The sequence below is a fragment of the Scyliorhinus canicula genome, chromosome 2 (assembly GCF_902713615.1).
Source record: "Scyliorhinus canicula chromosome 2, sScyCan1.1, whole genome shotgun sequence".
NCBI lineage: Eukaryota > Metazoa > Chordata > Chondrichthyes > Carcharhiniformes > Scyliorhinidae > Scyliorhinus > Scyliorhinus canicula.
The window spans coordinates 233,560,770-233,574,655 of record NC_052147.1 but is presented as its reverse complement, the minus strand read 5'-3'; the positions used below and the strand labels follow the sequence as shown (position 1 = coordinate 233,574,655).

At 44.6% G+C, this 13,886-nt stretch overlaps 1 protein-coding gene across 3 annotated transcripts in view; it reads left to right on the top strand.

Annotated features, from left to right (window-relative positions):
* Positions 1 to 13,886, top strand: part of lmln (leishmanolysin-like (metallopeptidase M8 family)) — a 145,674-nt gene that overhangs the window by 86,598 nt on the left and 45,190 nt on the right. For all 3 annotated transcript variants that reach the window (XM_038789793.1, XM_038789794.1, XM_038789795.1), the window contains 2 exons: positions 6,016 to 6,148; positions 13,187 to 13,346. In XM_038789793.1, the coding sequence (XP_038645721.1) occupies positions 6,016 to 6,148; positions 13,187 to 13,346 (293 nt within the window). The remainder of the gene's footprint in view (positions 1 to 6,015; positions 6,149 to 13,186; positions 13,347 to 13,886) is intronic.

Sequence of the window (13,886 nt, the reverse complement as noted above, 5' to 3'; positions counted from 1 at the left end):
GGTTCACCAAGATGTTGCCTGGTATGGAGGGCGCTAGTTATGAAGAGAGGTTGAGTCGATTAGGATTATTTTCATTAGAAAGACGGAGATTGAGGGGGGACCTCATTGCGGTCAATAAAATCATGAGAGGTATAGACAGGGTGGATAGCAAGAAGCTTTTTCCCAGAGTGGGGGACTCAATTACTAGGGGTCACGATTTCAAGGTGAGAGGGGAAAAGTTTAAGGGAGATATGTGTGGAAAGTTCTTTACGCAGAGGGTGGTGGATGCCTGGAACGCATTACCGGCGGAGGTGGTAGAGGCGGGCACGATAGCGTCATTTAAGATACATGAATGGGCAGGGAGCAGAGGGATACAGATCCTTAGAAAATAGGCGACAGTTTTAGATAGAGATATGGATGGCGCAGGCTTGGAGGGCCGAAGGGCCTGTTCCTGTGCTGTAATTTTTCTTTGTTCTTGCTCTTTATATATGTTTTAATGATCTTAATGTCTGCGTGAATGTCGGGTGTCTTAAGATATATTGGCGAAGAGGGACTCGTATAGAGATCTGTCTCTTTTCAGTGTTGCCATGTTTCTGAGATATATAGATTGTCAAACAGACACTTCTTTGAGGGTGTTATTCTAAGTGTCAAGAGTTATATAGTTACGGAAGGATTTGTGTATTGTTTATCTGAAGAATGTTCCTGTCCTCATAGTTTCATAGAACATTACAGCGCAGTACGGGCCCTTCGGCCCTCGATGTTGCGCCGACCTGTGAAACCATCTGAAGCCTATCTGACCTACACTATTCCATTTTCATCCATATGTCTATCCAGTGACCACTTAAATGCCCTTAAAGTTGGCGAGTCTACTACTGTTGCAGGCAGGGCGTTCCACACCCCTACTACTCTCTGAGTAAAGAAACTTCCTCTGACATCTGTCCTATATCTACCACCCCTCAATTTAAAGCTATGTCCCCTCGTGTTGGTCATCACCATCCGAGGAAAGAGACTCTCACTGTCCACCCTATCTAACCCTCTGACTATCTTATATGTCTCTATTAAGTCACCTCTCAGCCTTCTCCTCTCTAACGAAAACAACCTCAAGTCCCTGAGCCTTTCCTCGTAAGACCTTCCCTCCATACCAGGCAACATCCTAGTAAATCTCCTCTGAACCCTTTCCAAAGCTTCCACATCCTTCCTATAATGTGGTGACCAGAACTGCACGCAGTACTCCAGGAGCGGCCGCACCAGAGTTATGTACAGCTGCAGCATGACCTTGTGGCTCCGAAACTCAATCACCCTACTGATAAAGGCTTGCACACCATATGCCTTCTTAACAGCCTTATGAACCTGGGTGGCAACTTTCAGGGATTTATGTACCTGGATGCCGAGATCTCTCTGTTCATCTACACTACCAAGAATCTTGCCATTAGCCCAGTACTCTGCATTCCTGTTACTCCTTCCAAAGTGAATCACCTCACACTTTTCCGCATTAAACTCCATCTGCCACCTCTCAGCCCAGCTCTGCAGCTTATCTATGTCCCTCTGTATCCTATAACATCCTTCAGCACTATCCACAACTCCACCGACCTTCGTGTCATCTGCAAATTTACTAACCCATCCTTCTACACCCTCTTCCAGGTCATTTATAAAAATGACAAACAGCAGTGGCCCCAAAACAGATCCTTACGGTACACCACTAGTAACTGAACTCCAGGATGAACATTTGCCTTCAACCACCACCCTCTGTCTTCTTTCAGCTAGCCAATTACTGATCCAAACCGCTAAATCATCTTCAATCCCATACTTCCTTATTTTCTGCAATACCCTACCGTGGGGAACCTTATCAAACCCCTTACTGAAATCCATATACACCACATCAACCGCTTTACCCTCATCCGCCTGTTTGGTCACCTTCTCAAAAAACTCAATAAGGTTTGTGAGGCATTACCTACCCTTCACAAAACCGTGTTGACTATCGCTAATCAACTTGTTCTTTTCAAGATTATTATAAGCCCTATCTCTTATAACCTTTTCCAACATTTTACCCACAACCGAAGTAAGGCTCACAGGTCTATAATTACCAGGGTTGTCTCTACTCCCCTTCTTGAACAAGGGGACAACATTTTCTATCCTCCAGTCTTCCGGCACTATTCCTGTCGACAAAGACGACATAAAGATCAAGGACAAAGGCTCTGCAATCTCCTCCCTGGCTTCCCAGAGAATCCTAGGATAAATCCCATCTGGCCCAGGGGACTTATCTATTTTTACATTTTCCAAAATTGCTAACACCTCCTCCTTGTGAACCTCAATTCCATCTAGCCTGGTCGACTGAACCTGAGTATTCTCCTCGACAACATTGTCTTTCTCCAGTGTAAACACTGACGAAAAATATCCATTTAACGCTTCCCCTATCTCCTCTGATTCCACACACAACTTTCCACTACTATCCTTGATTGGCCCTAATCTTACTCTAGCCATTCTTTTGTTCCTGATATACCTATAGAAAGCCTTAGGGTTTTCCTTGATCCTATCCGCCAACGACTTTTCGTGTCCTCTCCTCGCTCTTCTTAACTTTCCCTTTAGGTCCTTCCTGGCTAACTTGTAACTCTCAAGTGCCCTAACTGAGCCTTCATGTTTCATCCTAACATAAGCCTTCTTCTTCCTCTTGACAAGTGCTTCAACTTCCTTAGTAAACCACGGTTCCCTTGCTCGACAATTTCCTCCCTGCCTGACAGGTACATACTTATCAAGGACACGCAGTAGCTGTTCCTTGAAAAAGCTCCACATTTCGATTGTACCCGTCCCCTGCAGTTTCCTTCCCCATCCTATACATCCTAAATCTTGCCGAATAGCATCATAATTGCCTTTCCCCCAGCTATAATTCTTGCCTTGCGGTATATACCTATCCCTGCCCATTGCTAAAGTAAACATAACCGAATTGTGATCACTATCACCAAAGTGCTCACCTACATCTAAATCTAACACCTGGCCGGGTTCATTACCCAGTACCAAATCCAATGTGGCCTCGCCCCTTGTTGGCCTGTTTACATACTGTGTCAGAAAACCCTCCTGCACACACTGCTCAAAAACTGACCCATCTATAGTACTCGAACTATAGTATTTCCAGTCAATATTTGGAAAGTTAAAGTCCCCCATAACAACTACCCTGTTACTCTCGCTCCTGTCGAGAATCATCTTTGCAATCCTTTCCTCTACATCTCTGGAACTATTCGGAGGTCTATAGACAACTCCCAACAGGGTGACCTCTCCTCTCCTGTTCCTAACCTCGGCCCATACTACCTCAGTAGACGAGTCCTCAAACGTCCTTTCTACCGCCGTAATACTTTCCTTGATTAACAATGCCATACCCCCCCCTCTTTTACCATCTTCTCTGTTCTTACAGAAACATCTAAATCCTGGAACCTGCAACAACCATTCCTGTCCCTGCTCTACCCATGTCTCCGAAATCGCCACAACATCGAGATCCCAGGTACCAACCCATGCTGCAAGCTCACCCACCTTATTCCGGATGCTCCTGGCATTGAAGTAGACACACTTCAAACCAGCGTCTTGCTTGCCGGTGCCCTCTTTCGAACTTTTAACCCTATCCCTGACCTCACTACTCTCAACATCCTGTACACTGGGACTACAATTTAGGTTCCCATCCCCCTGCTGAATTAGTTTAAACCCCCCCGAAGAGCACTAGCAAATCTCCCCCCCCCAGGATATTGGTACCCCTCTGGTTCAGGTGAAGACCATCCTTCAATAATTATCAGTGTAGGGGAGTGATCTAGAGAATTTACGGTGTGTCAATGCAAGGAATTCCTTATCCTGTATTTGTTCGAAATGTGTTAATGATCTTTGAAGTCAGCTAGGAGTTTCTCCCTTCAAATGGTGACTTCTGGATGACCTTTAGCTGAAGTGGTTTTATTCCATTTTGAATTAAAATACTGGTCGCATTAATTACTGTTGCCTTATTTCAAACCAAATTCTGCGGCGAACGTGATCTTCATCATAAGACTAGTCAAACTGATGTCGGTAGTGGCGAAAATGCTAGAGTCCATTGTAAAAGATCAAATAGCCGAGCACTTGGAGTAACAGTTACAGGATAGGACAGAGTCAGCATGGATTTCTGAAAGGGAATTCACACTTGACAGGTGTACTGGAACGAGTAGAGTTAACGAGGGGGAGCCAGTGGATGTGGTTTGTGGTTTATTTAGACTTTCAGAAGGCTTTCGACAAAGTATCATATAAGAGATTAGCGCGGGATTGGGGTAGTTTATTGAGATTGATAGAAAACTGGTTGACAGACCGTAAACAAAGAGTAGGAATAAACGGGTCTTTTTCTGAATGACAGGCAGTGACTAGTGCGGTAGCACAGAGATCAGAGCGGGGACCCCAGCTATTTACAACATATATTAATGATTTAGATGAGGGAACTAAATGTAATATCTCCAAATTTGCAGATGACACAAAGCTGGGTGGGAGGGTGAATTGTGAGGAGGATGCAGAGATGCTTCAGTGTTTTGGACAAGTTAGTGGGCAAATGCATGGTAGATGCATACAATGTGGATAAATGTGAGGTTATCCAATTTGGAAGCAAAAACAGGAAGGCAGAATATTATCTGAGTGGCTATAGATAGAGAGAGGGAAATGTGCAATGAGACCTGGGTGTCCTTGTACACCAGTCGCTTAAGGTAAGCATACAGGTGCAGCAGTTGGGAAAGAAATAAACTTGTATGGTAGCCTTCATAGCATTACCAGAAGGATGTGGATGCTTTAGAGAGGGTGCAGAGGAGGTTCACCAGGATGTTGCCTAGTATGGAGGGTGCTAGCTATGAAGAAAGGTTGAGTAGATTAGGATTGTTTTCGTTGGAAAGATGGAGGTTGAGGGGGGACCCTGATTGAGGTCTACAAAATTATCAGAGGTATGGACAGGGTGGATAGCAACAAGCTTTTCCCAAGTGTGGGGGTGTCAGTTACAAGGGGTCACGATTTCAAGGTGAGAGGGGGAAAGTTTAAGGGAGATGTGCGTGGAAAGTTTTTTGCGCAGAGGGTGCTGGGTGCCTGGAAAGCTTTACCAGCGGAGGAGGTAGAGGCGGGCACGATAGCATCATTTAAGAGGCATCTGGACAGGTATATGAACGGGCGGGAACAGAGGGAAGTAGACCTTGGAAAATAGGAGACAGGTTTAGATAAAGGATCTGGATCGGCACAGGCTGGGAGGGCCGAAGGGCCTGTTCCTGTGCTGTAATTTTCTTTGTTCTTTGTCCAAAATGATTGGAGTACAGGAGCAGGGATGTCTTGCCGCTCTTATACAGGGCCTTGATGAGACCACACGTGAAATATTGTGTGCAGTTTTGGTCCCATTATCTGAGGAAGGATGTTCTTGCTGTGGAGGTAGTGCAGCAAAGGTTTACCAGACTGATTCCTGGGATGGCGAGACAGGTATATGAGGAGAGATTTAGTTAGTTCGGATTATATTTGCTGGAATTCAGAAGGATAAGGGGGGGATTGCATACAAACCTATAAAATTCTAAAGGTTCTAAACAGGGTCGATGTAGAAAGGATGTTCCTGATGGCAGGGGAGTCCAGAACCAGAGGTCACAGCCTGTGGATACTCAGTACACCATTTAGAACTGAGATGAGGAGAAATGTCTTCACCCAGTGAGTGGCGAATCTGCGGAATTCACTACCACAGTTGACACCAATGTTATCAAGAAGGAGTTAGATATAGCTCTTGGGCTAAAAGGATCAAAGGATACCGGGGAAAGCGGGAGCAGGTTACTGAGTCGCATGATCAGCCATGATTGTAATGAATGACGGAGCAGACTCGAAGGCCAAATCGTATACTCCTGCTCCTATTTTTCTATGTTTCTATGCAAGATTGATTTAATGTAATTCAAGAGATAAAATTAGTTTATACTACTTTTCTGTATTCTTCAAATTAAGATGTTAAAACTAAATCTGAAAGTTTGTTTAAAGTGATTATATTGAACTGTGATATACAATGATATGAATATTTTTCTTCAGGAATAAGAATGTAACTCCATATTGTGACACACTGAGGACATCTCCATTACAGTTGACATGTCGGCAGGACCAGAAGGCTGTGGCTGTATGCAATTTAGAAAAGTACCCAATACATCTACCAACTGAGTATCAGGTATGATGGAATACCTCCCTTTCTGCATCCAGGTTATTGGATTGGATTAATCAGATTAGTCCATAAGTGGGTTGTTTAGGAGCCTGGTAACAGCAGGGAAGAAGCTGTTTTTGAATCTCTTTGTGCGTGTTCTCAGACTTTTGTTTCTCCTGCCCAATGGGAGAAGTTGGAAGAGTGAGTAAACCGGCTGGGCGGGGTCTTTGATTATGCTGCCCGCTTTCCCAAGGCAATGGGAGGTGTAGATGGAGTCAATGGATGGGAGGCGGGTTTTTGTGATGGACTGGGCGGTGTTCACGACTCTCTGAAGTTTCTTGCGGTCTTGGGCCGAGCAGTTGCCATACCAGATTGTGATGCAGCCAGATAGGATGCTTTCTATGGTGCACCTGTAAAAGTTGGTGAGAGTTATTATGGACATGCCGAATTTCCTTAGTTTCCTGAGGAAGTATATTCGCTGTTGTGCTTTCTTGGTGGTACCGTCGATGTGGGTGGACCAGGACAGATTTTTGGTGATGTGCACACCTAGGAATTTGAAGCTGTCAACCATCTCCACTTTGGCACTGTTGATGCAGACAGGGGTGTGTACAGTACTTTGCTTCCTGAAGTCAATGATCAGTTCTTTAGTTTTGGCATTGAGGGATAGATTGTAATCACTACACCACTCCACTACGTTCTCTATCTCTCTTCTGTATTCTGGCTCATCGTTGTTCGAGATCGGACCCACTATGGTCATGTCGTCAGCAAACTTGTAGATGGAGTTGGGACCAAATTTTGCCATGCAGTCGTGTGTGTATAGGGAGTGTAGTAGGGGGCTAAGTACGCAGCCTTGCGGGGCCCCGGTATTGAGGACTATTGTGGAAGAGGTGTTGTTTATTCTTACTGATTGTGGTCTACGGGCCAGAAAGTCGAGGATCCAATTGCAAAGTGAGGAGCCAAGTCCTAGGTTTTTGAGGTTTGATATGAGCTTGGCTGGGATTATGGTGTTGAAGGCGGAGCTGCAGTCAATAAATAGGAGTCTGATGTAGGGGTCCTTGTTGTCTAGATTCTCCAGGGATGAGTGTAGGGCCAGGGAGATGGCGTCTGCTGTGGACCGTTGCGGCGGAATGCGAATTGCAGTGGGATTTTGGAATTGTGGGAGTATGGAGTTGATGTGCTTCATGACCAACCTCTCGAAGCACTTCATTACGATCTATGTCAGTTGTGTGTAATTTTTTTAGAAAGCTACTGCTGCAGAAGATTGAACTTCTCAACCAGCACAGCTGCAATTCATATTGCCTTCAAATCATTGGCTTATTTTAAAAATTAATCTTTTTAATCTATATGACAATATAAAATAAAAAACTATAGTTTTAGGTTTAATGTGCCATTTCAAATTGCTTGTTTCTTTAGGGGAGAGATAGGAGACCTATTTAAGTTAGAATGGCAGTTGTGAGAGATATCTTCCAATCATTTCCTGTTTCAGTTAAAAGATTTCTATCTGAATCCGAATATACAACATATGTAGAATCATGCTATTGTATGCCCTGACAAAATTATGGCTGATCTGTTGAAGATCTGTGCTCCAGAGCTAGCCCCACCCTAATCAAGCTGTTCTTCTTTGTCTTTGGAGGCAAAGCGTTTGATAAGGTTCCTCACGGTAGGCTATTGCAGAAAATATAGAGGCATGGGATTCAGGGTGATTTAGCAGTTTGGATCAGAAATTGGCTAGCTGATAGAAGACAAAGAGTGGTGGTTGATGGGAAATGCTCTGACTGGTGTCCAGTTACTAGTGGTGTGCCACAAGGATCTGTTTTGGGGCCGTTGCTGTTTGTCATTTTTATAATTGACCTGGAGGAGGGTGTAGAAGGATGGGTGAGTAAATTTGCAGATGACACCAAAGTCGGTGGAGTTGTGGACAGTGCAGAAGGATGTTACAAGTTACAGAGGGACATAGATAAGCTGCAGAGCTGGGCTGACAGGTGGCAAATGGAGTTTAATGCAGAAAAGTGTGAGGTGATTCATTTTGGAAGGAATAACAGAAAGGCAGAGTACTGGGCTAATGGTAAGATTCTTGATAGTGTGGACGAGCAGAGAGATCTCGGTGTCCATGTGTATAGATCCCTGAAAGTTGCCACCCAGGTTGAGAGGGTTGTTAAGAAGGCGTACGGTGTGTTAGCTTTTATTGGTAGAGGAATTGAGTTTCGGAGCCATGAGGTCACGTTGCAGTTGTACAAAACTCTGGTGCGGCCGCATTTGGAGTATTGCGTGCAGTTCTGGTCGCCACATTATAGGAAGGATGTGGAAGCATTGGAAAGGGTACAGAGGAGATTTACAAGAATGTTGCCTGGTATGGAGGGAAGATCATATGAGGAAAGGCTGAAGGACTTGAGGCTGTTTTCGTTAGAGAGAAGAAGGTTAAGAGGTGACCTAATAGAGGCATACAAGATGATCAGAGGATTAGATAGCGTGGACAGTGAGAGCCTTTTTCCTCGGATGGTGATGTCCAGCACGAGGGGACATAGCTTTAAATTGAGGGGAGATAGATATAGGACAGATGTCAGAGGTAGGTTCTTTACTCAGAGAGTAGTAAGGGCGTGGAATGCCCTGCCTGCAACTGTAGTGGACTCACCAACACTAAACGCATTCAAATGGTCATTGGATAGGCATATGGACGATAAGGGAATAGTGTAGAGGGACTTTAGAGGGGTTTTACAGGACGGCGCAACATCGTGGGCCAAAGGGCCTGTACTGCGCTGTAATGTTCCATGTTCTAAGATAACAACGTTCCTGTATCTGTCCAGTTCACATACTTCAACCAGCTCCTTAATCAAAGTTAACCCAGGTGTCTTTATTTATGAGGAGAACAAAGTACGGCTACGGATATAATGCAACACACTTGATTAAATATAGTTATCCCGTAAATTGCCCACTATATATACACAAAACACCCAGGATTCGACTATACTACCCGCAAAGGTGGTTTGGTATGCTGTAGATCCAATCCCCGAGTCCCTCTGGTTCCTCTTTGCGAAGGTGATTCCGCTGGCTGTTTCTTTCTTGCTTGTTTCCTTCCTTCCTTCCTGGTCTGGTCTGCTCCCGGTCGCCCCCCCCGACTCGAGTCTCCGCTTCGGGTCTCAGCGCCCAATGGTCTAGTTGATGACCTGTTGACAGGGCATCTGAGCCCGCCCTAGGAGGAGCGATGACTGTTTGATGAGTTATCAGGAACTGTGAGTAATAGGCCAATGCATCTCAAGTAGGAGCGATAATTACTTGATGGGTTATCGGGGTTCTCCAGACATGCCCCGGCAGCCTGTCTGAGTTCTGTGTATTGGGATATTCGGATTCAAGTCTCATATTCTGCAGGCGTCTTGCTGGAGCGGACTGTGGTTTTAATTTAAAGTACCCAATTCTTTAATTTAGGATATCCAATTTAATCGGCCTTAAAACTAGGCCCTGATTATATTACCACAGTTCATCATCTGAGGTGTTTGGTAGGGTTTGGGTGGTTACATAGGTGAGTGCTAAGGCTGATGTATACCTCCAAGGTCCTACTGTAAATGGGACAGGATACCACAAACTATTGAATTTTGGATGAGTTGCTGGCTTTGGATTTTCTCCACTTACATTTTCTCTCTGCCTCTGGTAGGCACTTGGTTTCAAAGAAGGCCACACCAATTTTTAATTTGGTTGTAACAGGTACAGCAATCCTGGGTCGACATCTCCCAGGTCTCAAAGTCAATATCAAAACTCCTAAGTGAAGCCTTCAGGGTGTCTTGATTGCACTTCCTTTAACTTCTATGAGAGAGCACTCCAGATTCAAGCTCTTCATAGAAGATTTGCTTTGATGAGTGAGTGCCAGGCATTCTGGCTACTTGACCAGCCCAATTCAGTTGGAACTGTTTCATTATGGTGAGGATGCTTGACACGCCAGCTTGGTGTCTGATACTTTGTCTTGCATCTGATTTTCAGAAGCTTCTGAGGCAACTCAAGTGAGCATGGTTGAACTTCTTGGCATGACACTTATACAGTGTCCAAGTCTCACATGCGTAGGGCAGAGTGGGGAGAGCTATTGCTATATCAACTTTCAGTTTTGTAAACAAACCTACCTTCCAAAAGCTTTCTTGGCTGACTATCAAAGACCTTGAGTAAACAGAGCGTAGGAATCCATGTTCTCTTGATATTTCTCCTGGAGTTGTCGAGCTGCCAAAATCTTATCAGCAGTTCCTCAACCTTTCCTGAAACCACACTGACTCTCTGGCAGCAGATCCTGACTTAAATGTTGCACTAAGAGGTTCAGAAGGATTATGGCAAACATTTTTCTGGCAGTGGAAAAGAGTGAGATTTCTCTACGATTGTCAGAAGATTGGCGAGTTCTTTTTTGTTTGTACAGGTGGACAATAGAGGCATCTTTGTATACGTGCAGGATGGTTCTCGCTTCCACATAGACTGAAAGAGTTCAGTGACCTTCTTGACCAGGCATTGACCTTGTAGCCTTCAGCTGGGATAACATCAGTTTCTGGAACTTTTGCTACTAAGCAGGAGTTTGATTTCATTTGCCATTTCTACCTGTGTGTGAGGATCAACAAGCGAGCACTTGACTTAGCCTGTTGACTGCTTCTTTATTGATGGATTAAGGCCGACTGAGAATGTTGTTGAAGTGCTCTGCTCTGTACGCCTTTCTACAATTTGGCCTTTTTTCTGTGACCACTCTTGATCTGTCAGCTCCAAAGCTGAATGATGAACCAGTTGGCTCGGGCCTGTAGACAGATTTCAGAGGATCATTGAATCTCTTTCAGTCTTTGAAGTCTGCACATAATTAAAATTCACCTGCTTTCTGATTCAGTCAAGTGTTTTGCATTTCTCTGAACTTGCATAGGACAATCCTGTGAATATTTTCATAGGCATCGTCCTTGAATAATGATGTCTTGTCACTTAAGAAAAACTCTGTTAAGGCAATGTTTCTCCTCCAGTAGTTTCTGGATTACCTCATTGTTTTTATTTAAACAATCTCCAGTTGACACCTCAATTCTCCAGACAAACCCCATCGACCGACCCTCTTAAAACAAACTTGATTTTCTCCAACCTTAAGAACTCCGCCAGGTTGCTCACCCACACCCCCAGTTTAAGTGGCTCCGGGTCCCTCCACTCCAGCAAAATCCCGCCTCCGGGCTACCAGGGAGGCAAAGGCCAGGACATTGGCCCCTTTCACCTTCTGGACTTCTGGGTCTTCCGACACTCCCAATATCGGCACTTCTGGACTCGGGACCAGCTTCACCCTCAACACCTCATATTATGTCCGTGAAACCCTGCCAGAACCCCTTCAGTTTTGACATGCCCAAAAAATGCAAACACGCGCACCGCCCTCACATGTCCTCTACCCCCTCAAAAAACCTGCTCATCCTCGCCACCCTTATGTGCACTTTATGAACTACCTTAGAATGGATAAGGCTGAGCCTCGCACATGACAAACACGTATTCACCCTCCTCAGGGCCTCCTCCCATATCCCGGCCTCCCCACCCTGCCCAGTTCCACCTCCCATTTCCGTTTGACTTCCTATATCGGGGCTCCCTCCCAGTTGATTAGCTCCTTATAGATCTCGGATAGCTTACCCCCAACCACGCCATCCCTCGATAGCACCTTATCCTGCAATCCCAAAGGCGGCAAATCGTAGTTAGCTTATATCCGGAAAACCGGCCAAACTCCTCCAGGATACTCATGGTTCCACCAATGCCCCTCAGTGGGTCCGGAATTTACAGCAGCAAGGCATCCACGTACAGCGAGATCCTGTGCTCAGTCCCCACCCCTCCACATAATTCCTCTCCAACTCCTCAATGCTCTAAGCGCCATTGCCAGTGGTTCTATTGCCCAGGCAAAAAGCAAAGGGGAGAGTGGGCACCGCTGCCAAGGTGCAGCCCAAAGTACTCTGAGCTAATCCGATTCTTCCGCATGCTTGCTATCGGTGCCTTATACAACAACCGAACCCAGTCCACAAACCCCTGCCCGAACCCGAACTGTCCTCGCACTTCCCACAAATACTCCCACTCCACCTGATCAAAAGCCTTCTCTGCGTCATTGCCACTGCCACCTCTATGTTCTGTCCCTCCGGGTGCACCATTATCACATTTTATAATCTCCGAACATTTGCCGACAATTGCCTCCCCTTTACAAACCCCATCTGGTCTTCTCCTATCACCCCTGACATACAATCCTCGATAAGCGAGACCAGGATCTTTCCCAACAACTTAGCGTCCACATTTAATAACAATATTGGGCGATGGGACCCACACTTCTCTGAATCTTTATCCTTCTTCAGTATTAGGGATATGGTCACCTGCGATAATGTAGGGGGGAGTTCCCCCATTTCCCTCGCTCACTATATGCCCTTACCAGCAGAGGTCCCCCCTTATAAAATTCCACAGGGAACTCATCTGGGTGCTTTCCCTGCCTGCATTGGCCCCATGCTCTTCATAACCCCCACCAGCCCAATGGGGGTCCCTAACCCCTCCACCTGTTCCTTCCCCACCTCGACTTCCTGCCCATCCAGGAATAAATTATTCCTAGTTGTAAAACTCTTTTCTTTCCTATTTCCTCCTTGTGTGTTTGTGTGTGAATGTCGTTGAAATGACAATGCCCTCGTGTTCGAATCTATGAATAAAAAATACTTCTGAAGTACCTTAAAGAGAGTTTGCTGCAAGTCACTTTTAAATTGATTTCACAAGCAGAGGGTTTAGGGAAACACACTAGTGCCTAATTCAACAATTAAAACACCACTGCTTACAGACAGATGGCAAGAAAAACAAAGCTCAGTTGTCCCTCTCCCCTCTGCATATCACCTTTTAACTGCAACATTTTCTAATTCTAATAAAAGATCATTGACCTAAATGTTAACTCAGTTTCTCTCTTTAAGAATTTTCCATTTATATTTAATCTTTCCAACATGTGCTGTACTTTGCCTTTGTATCATCTGTTGTGTTGCGCTGGATTTCTTCTGGCCCTTAATTTCATCATCAAAACAAAATTGTGATAATTTGTTAATCGTAAGTTATATTTGTTTCCTACAGTATTTTGATCACCTTGATGGTGTACGAGAGGGAGAGCTGCAGTACTATGGTGGATCAGTGGAGATAGCTGACTACTGCCCTTTTAGCCAAGAGTTCAGCTGGTACATCAGTGGAGAATTCCAACGAGGCTCTGATTGCAGGATTTCTCAAAATCAGCCAGGTTGGTCACATATCACAACTTATTTCGTCGTCTTTGAACAATGGTCAGATCAACCCTTGCTCTTGCAGGGTTGTGATATACTTCTTTAGCCTTTGTATTTACATAGTTATGCCATCCAAGTGCCTCATTAGAAACATTTTCCTTAGTACACTTTATTATTGTCCAACTTGTAAAAGCATTTTCAAACAATAATGAAAAACTGTGTGTATCTTTATTTGTAAATCTGCAACTTTACCTTGGCAATGATCATTTAGTAATTGTTTTTACCAATATCAAATTAATGCATTGGCTGTGATAATTTCAGTGTTGTGCATGTTCTTGTTCTTCGCGCATGCAGCCAACGTGAAATGTTAGCAAACCTTGCATGAAATATTATCAAATCTTTCATTGGGTAACTGATTCAAGCTAAAATTTGTGATTTCTTTCTTCATTGTTAGCCAAAACTTAAACAATGTAAAAAGTACAAGTTGGAGACTGACTGGATTAATCTATCTGCTTTTTGTGGTTGCTTATTTTTGTCTAATGAAAAAGAGGAAAAAC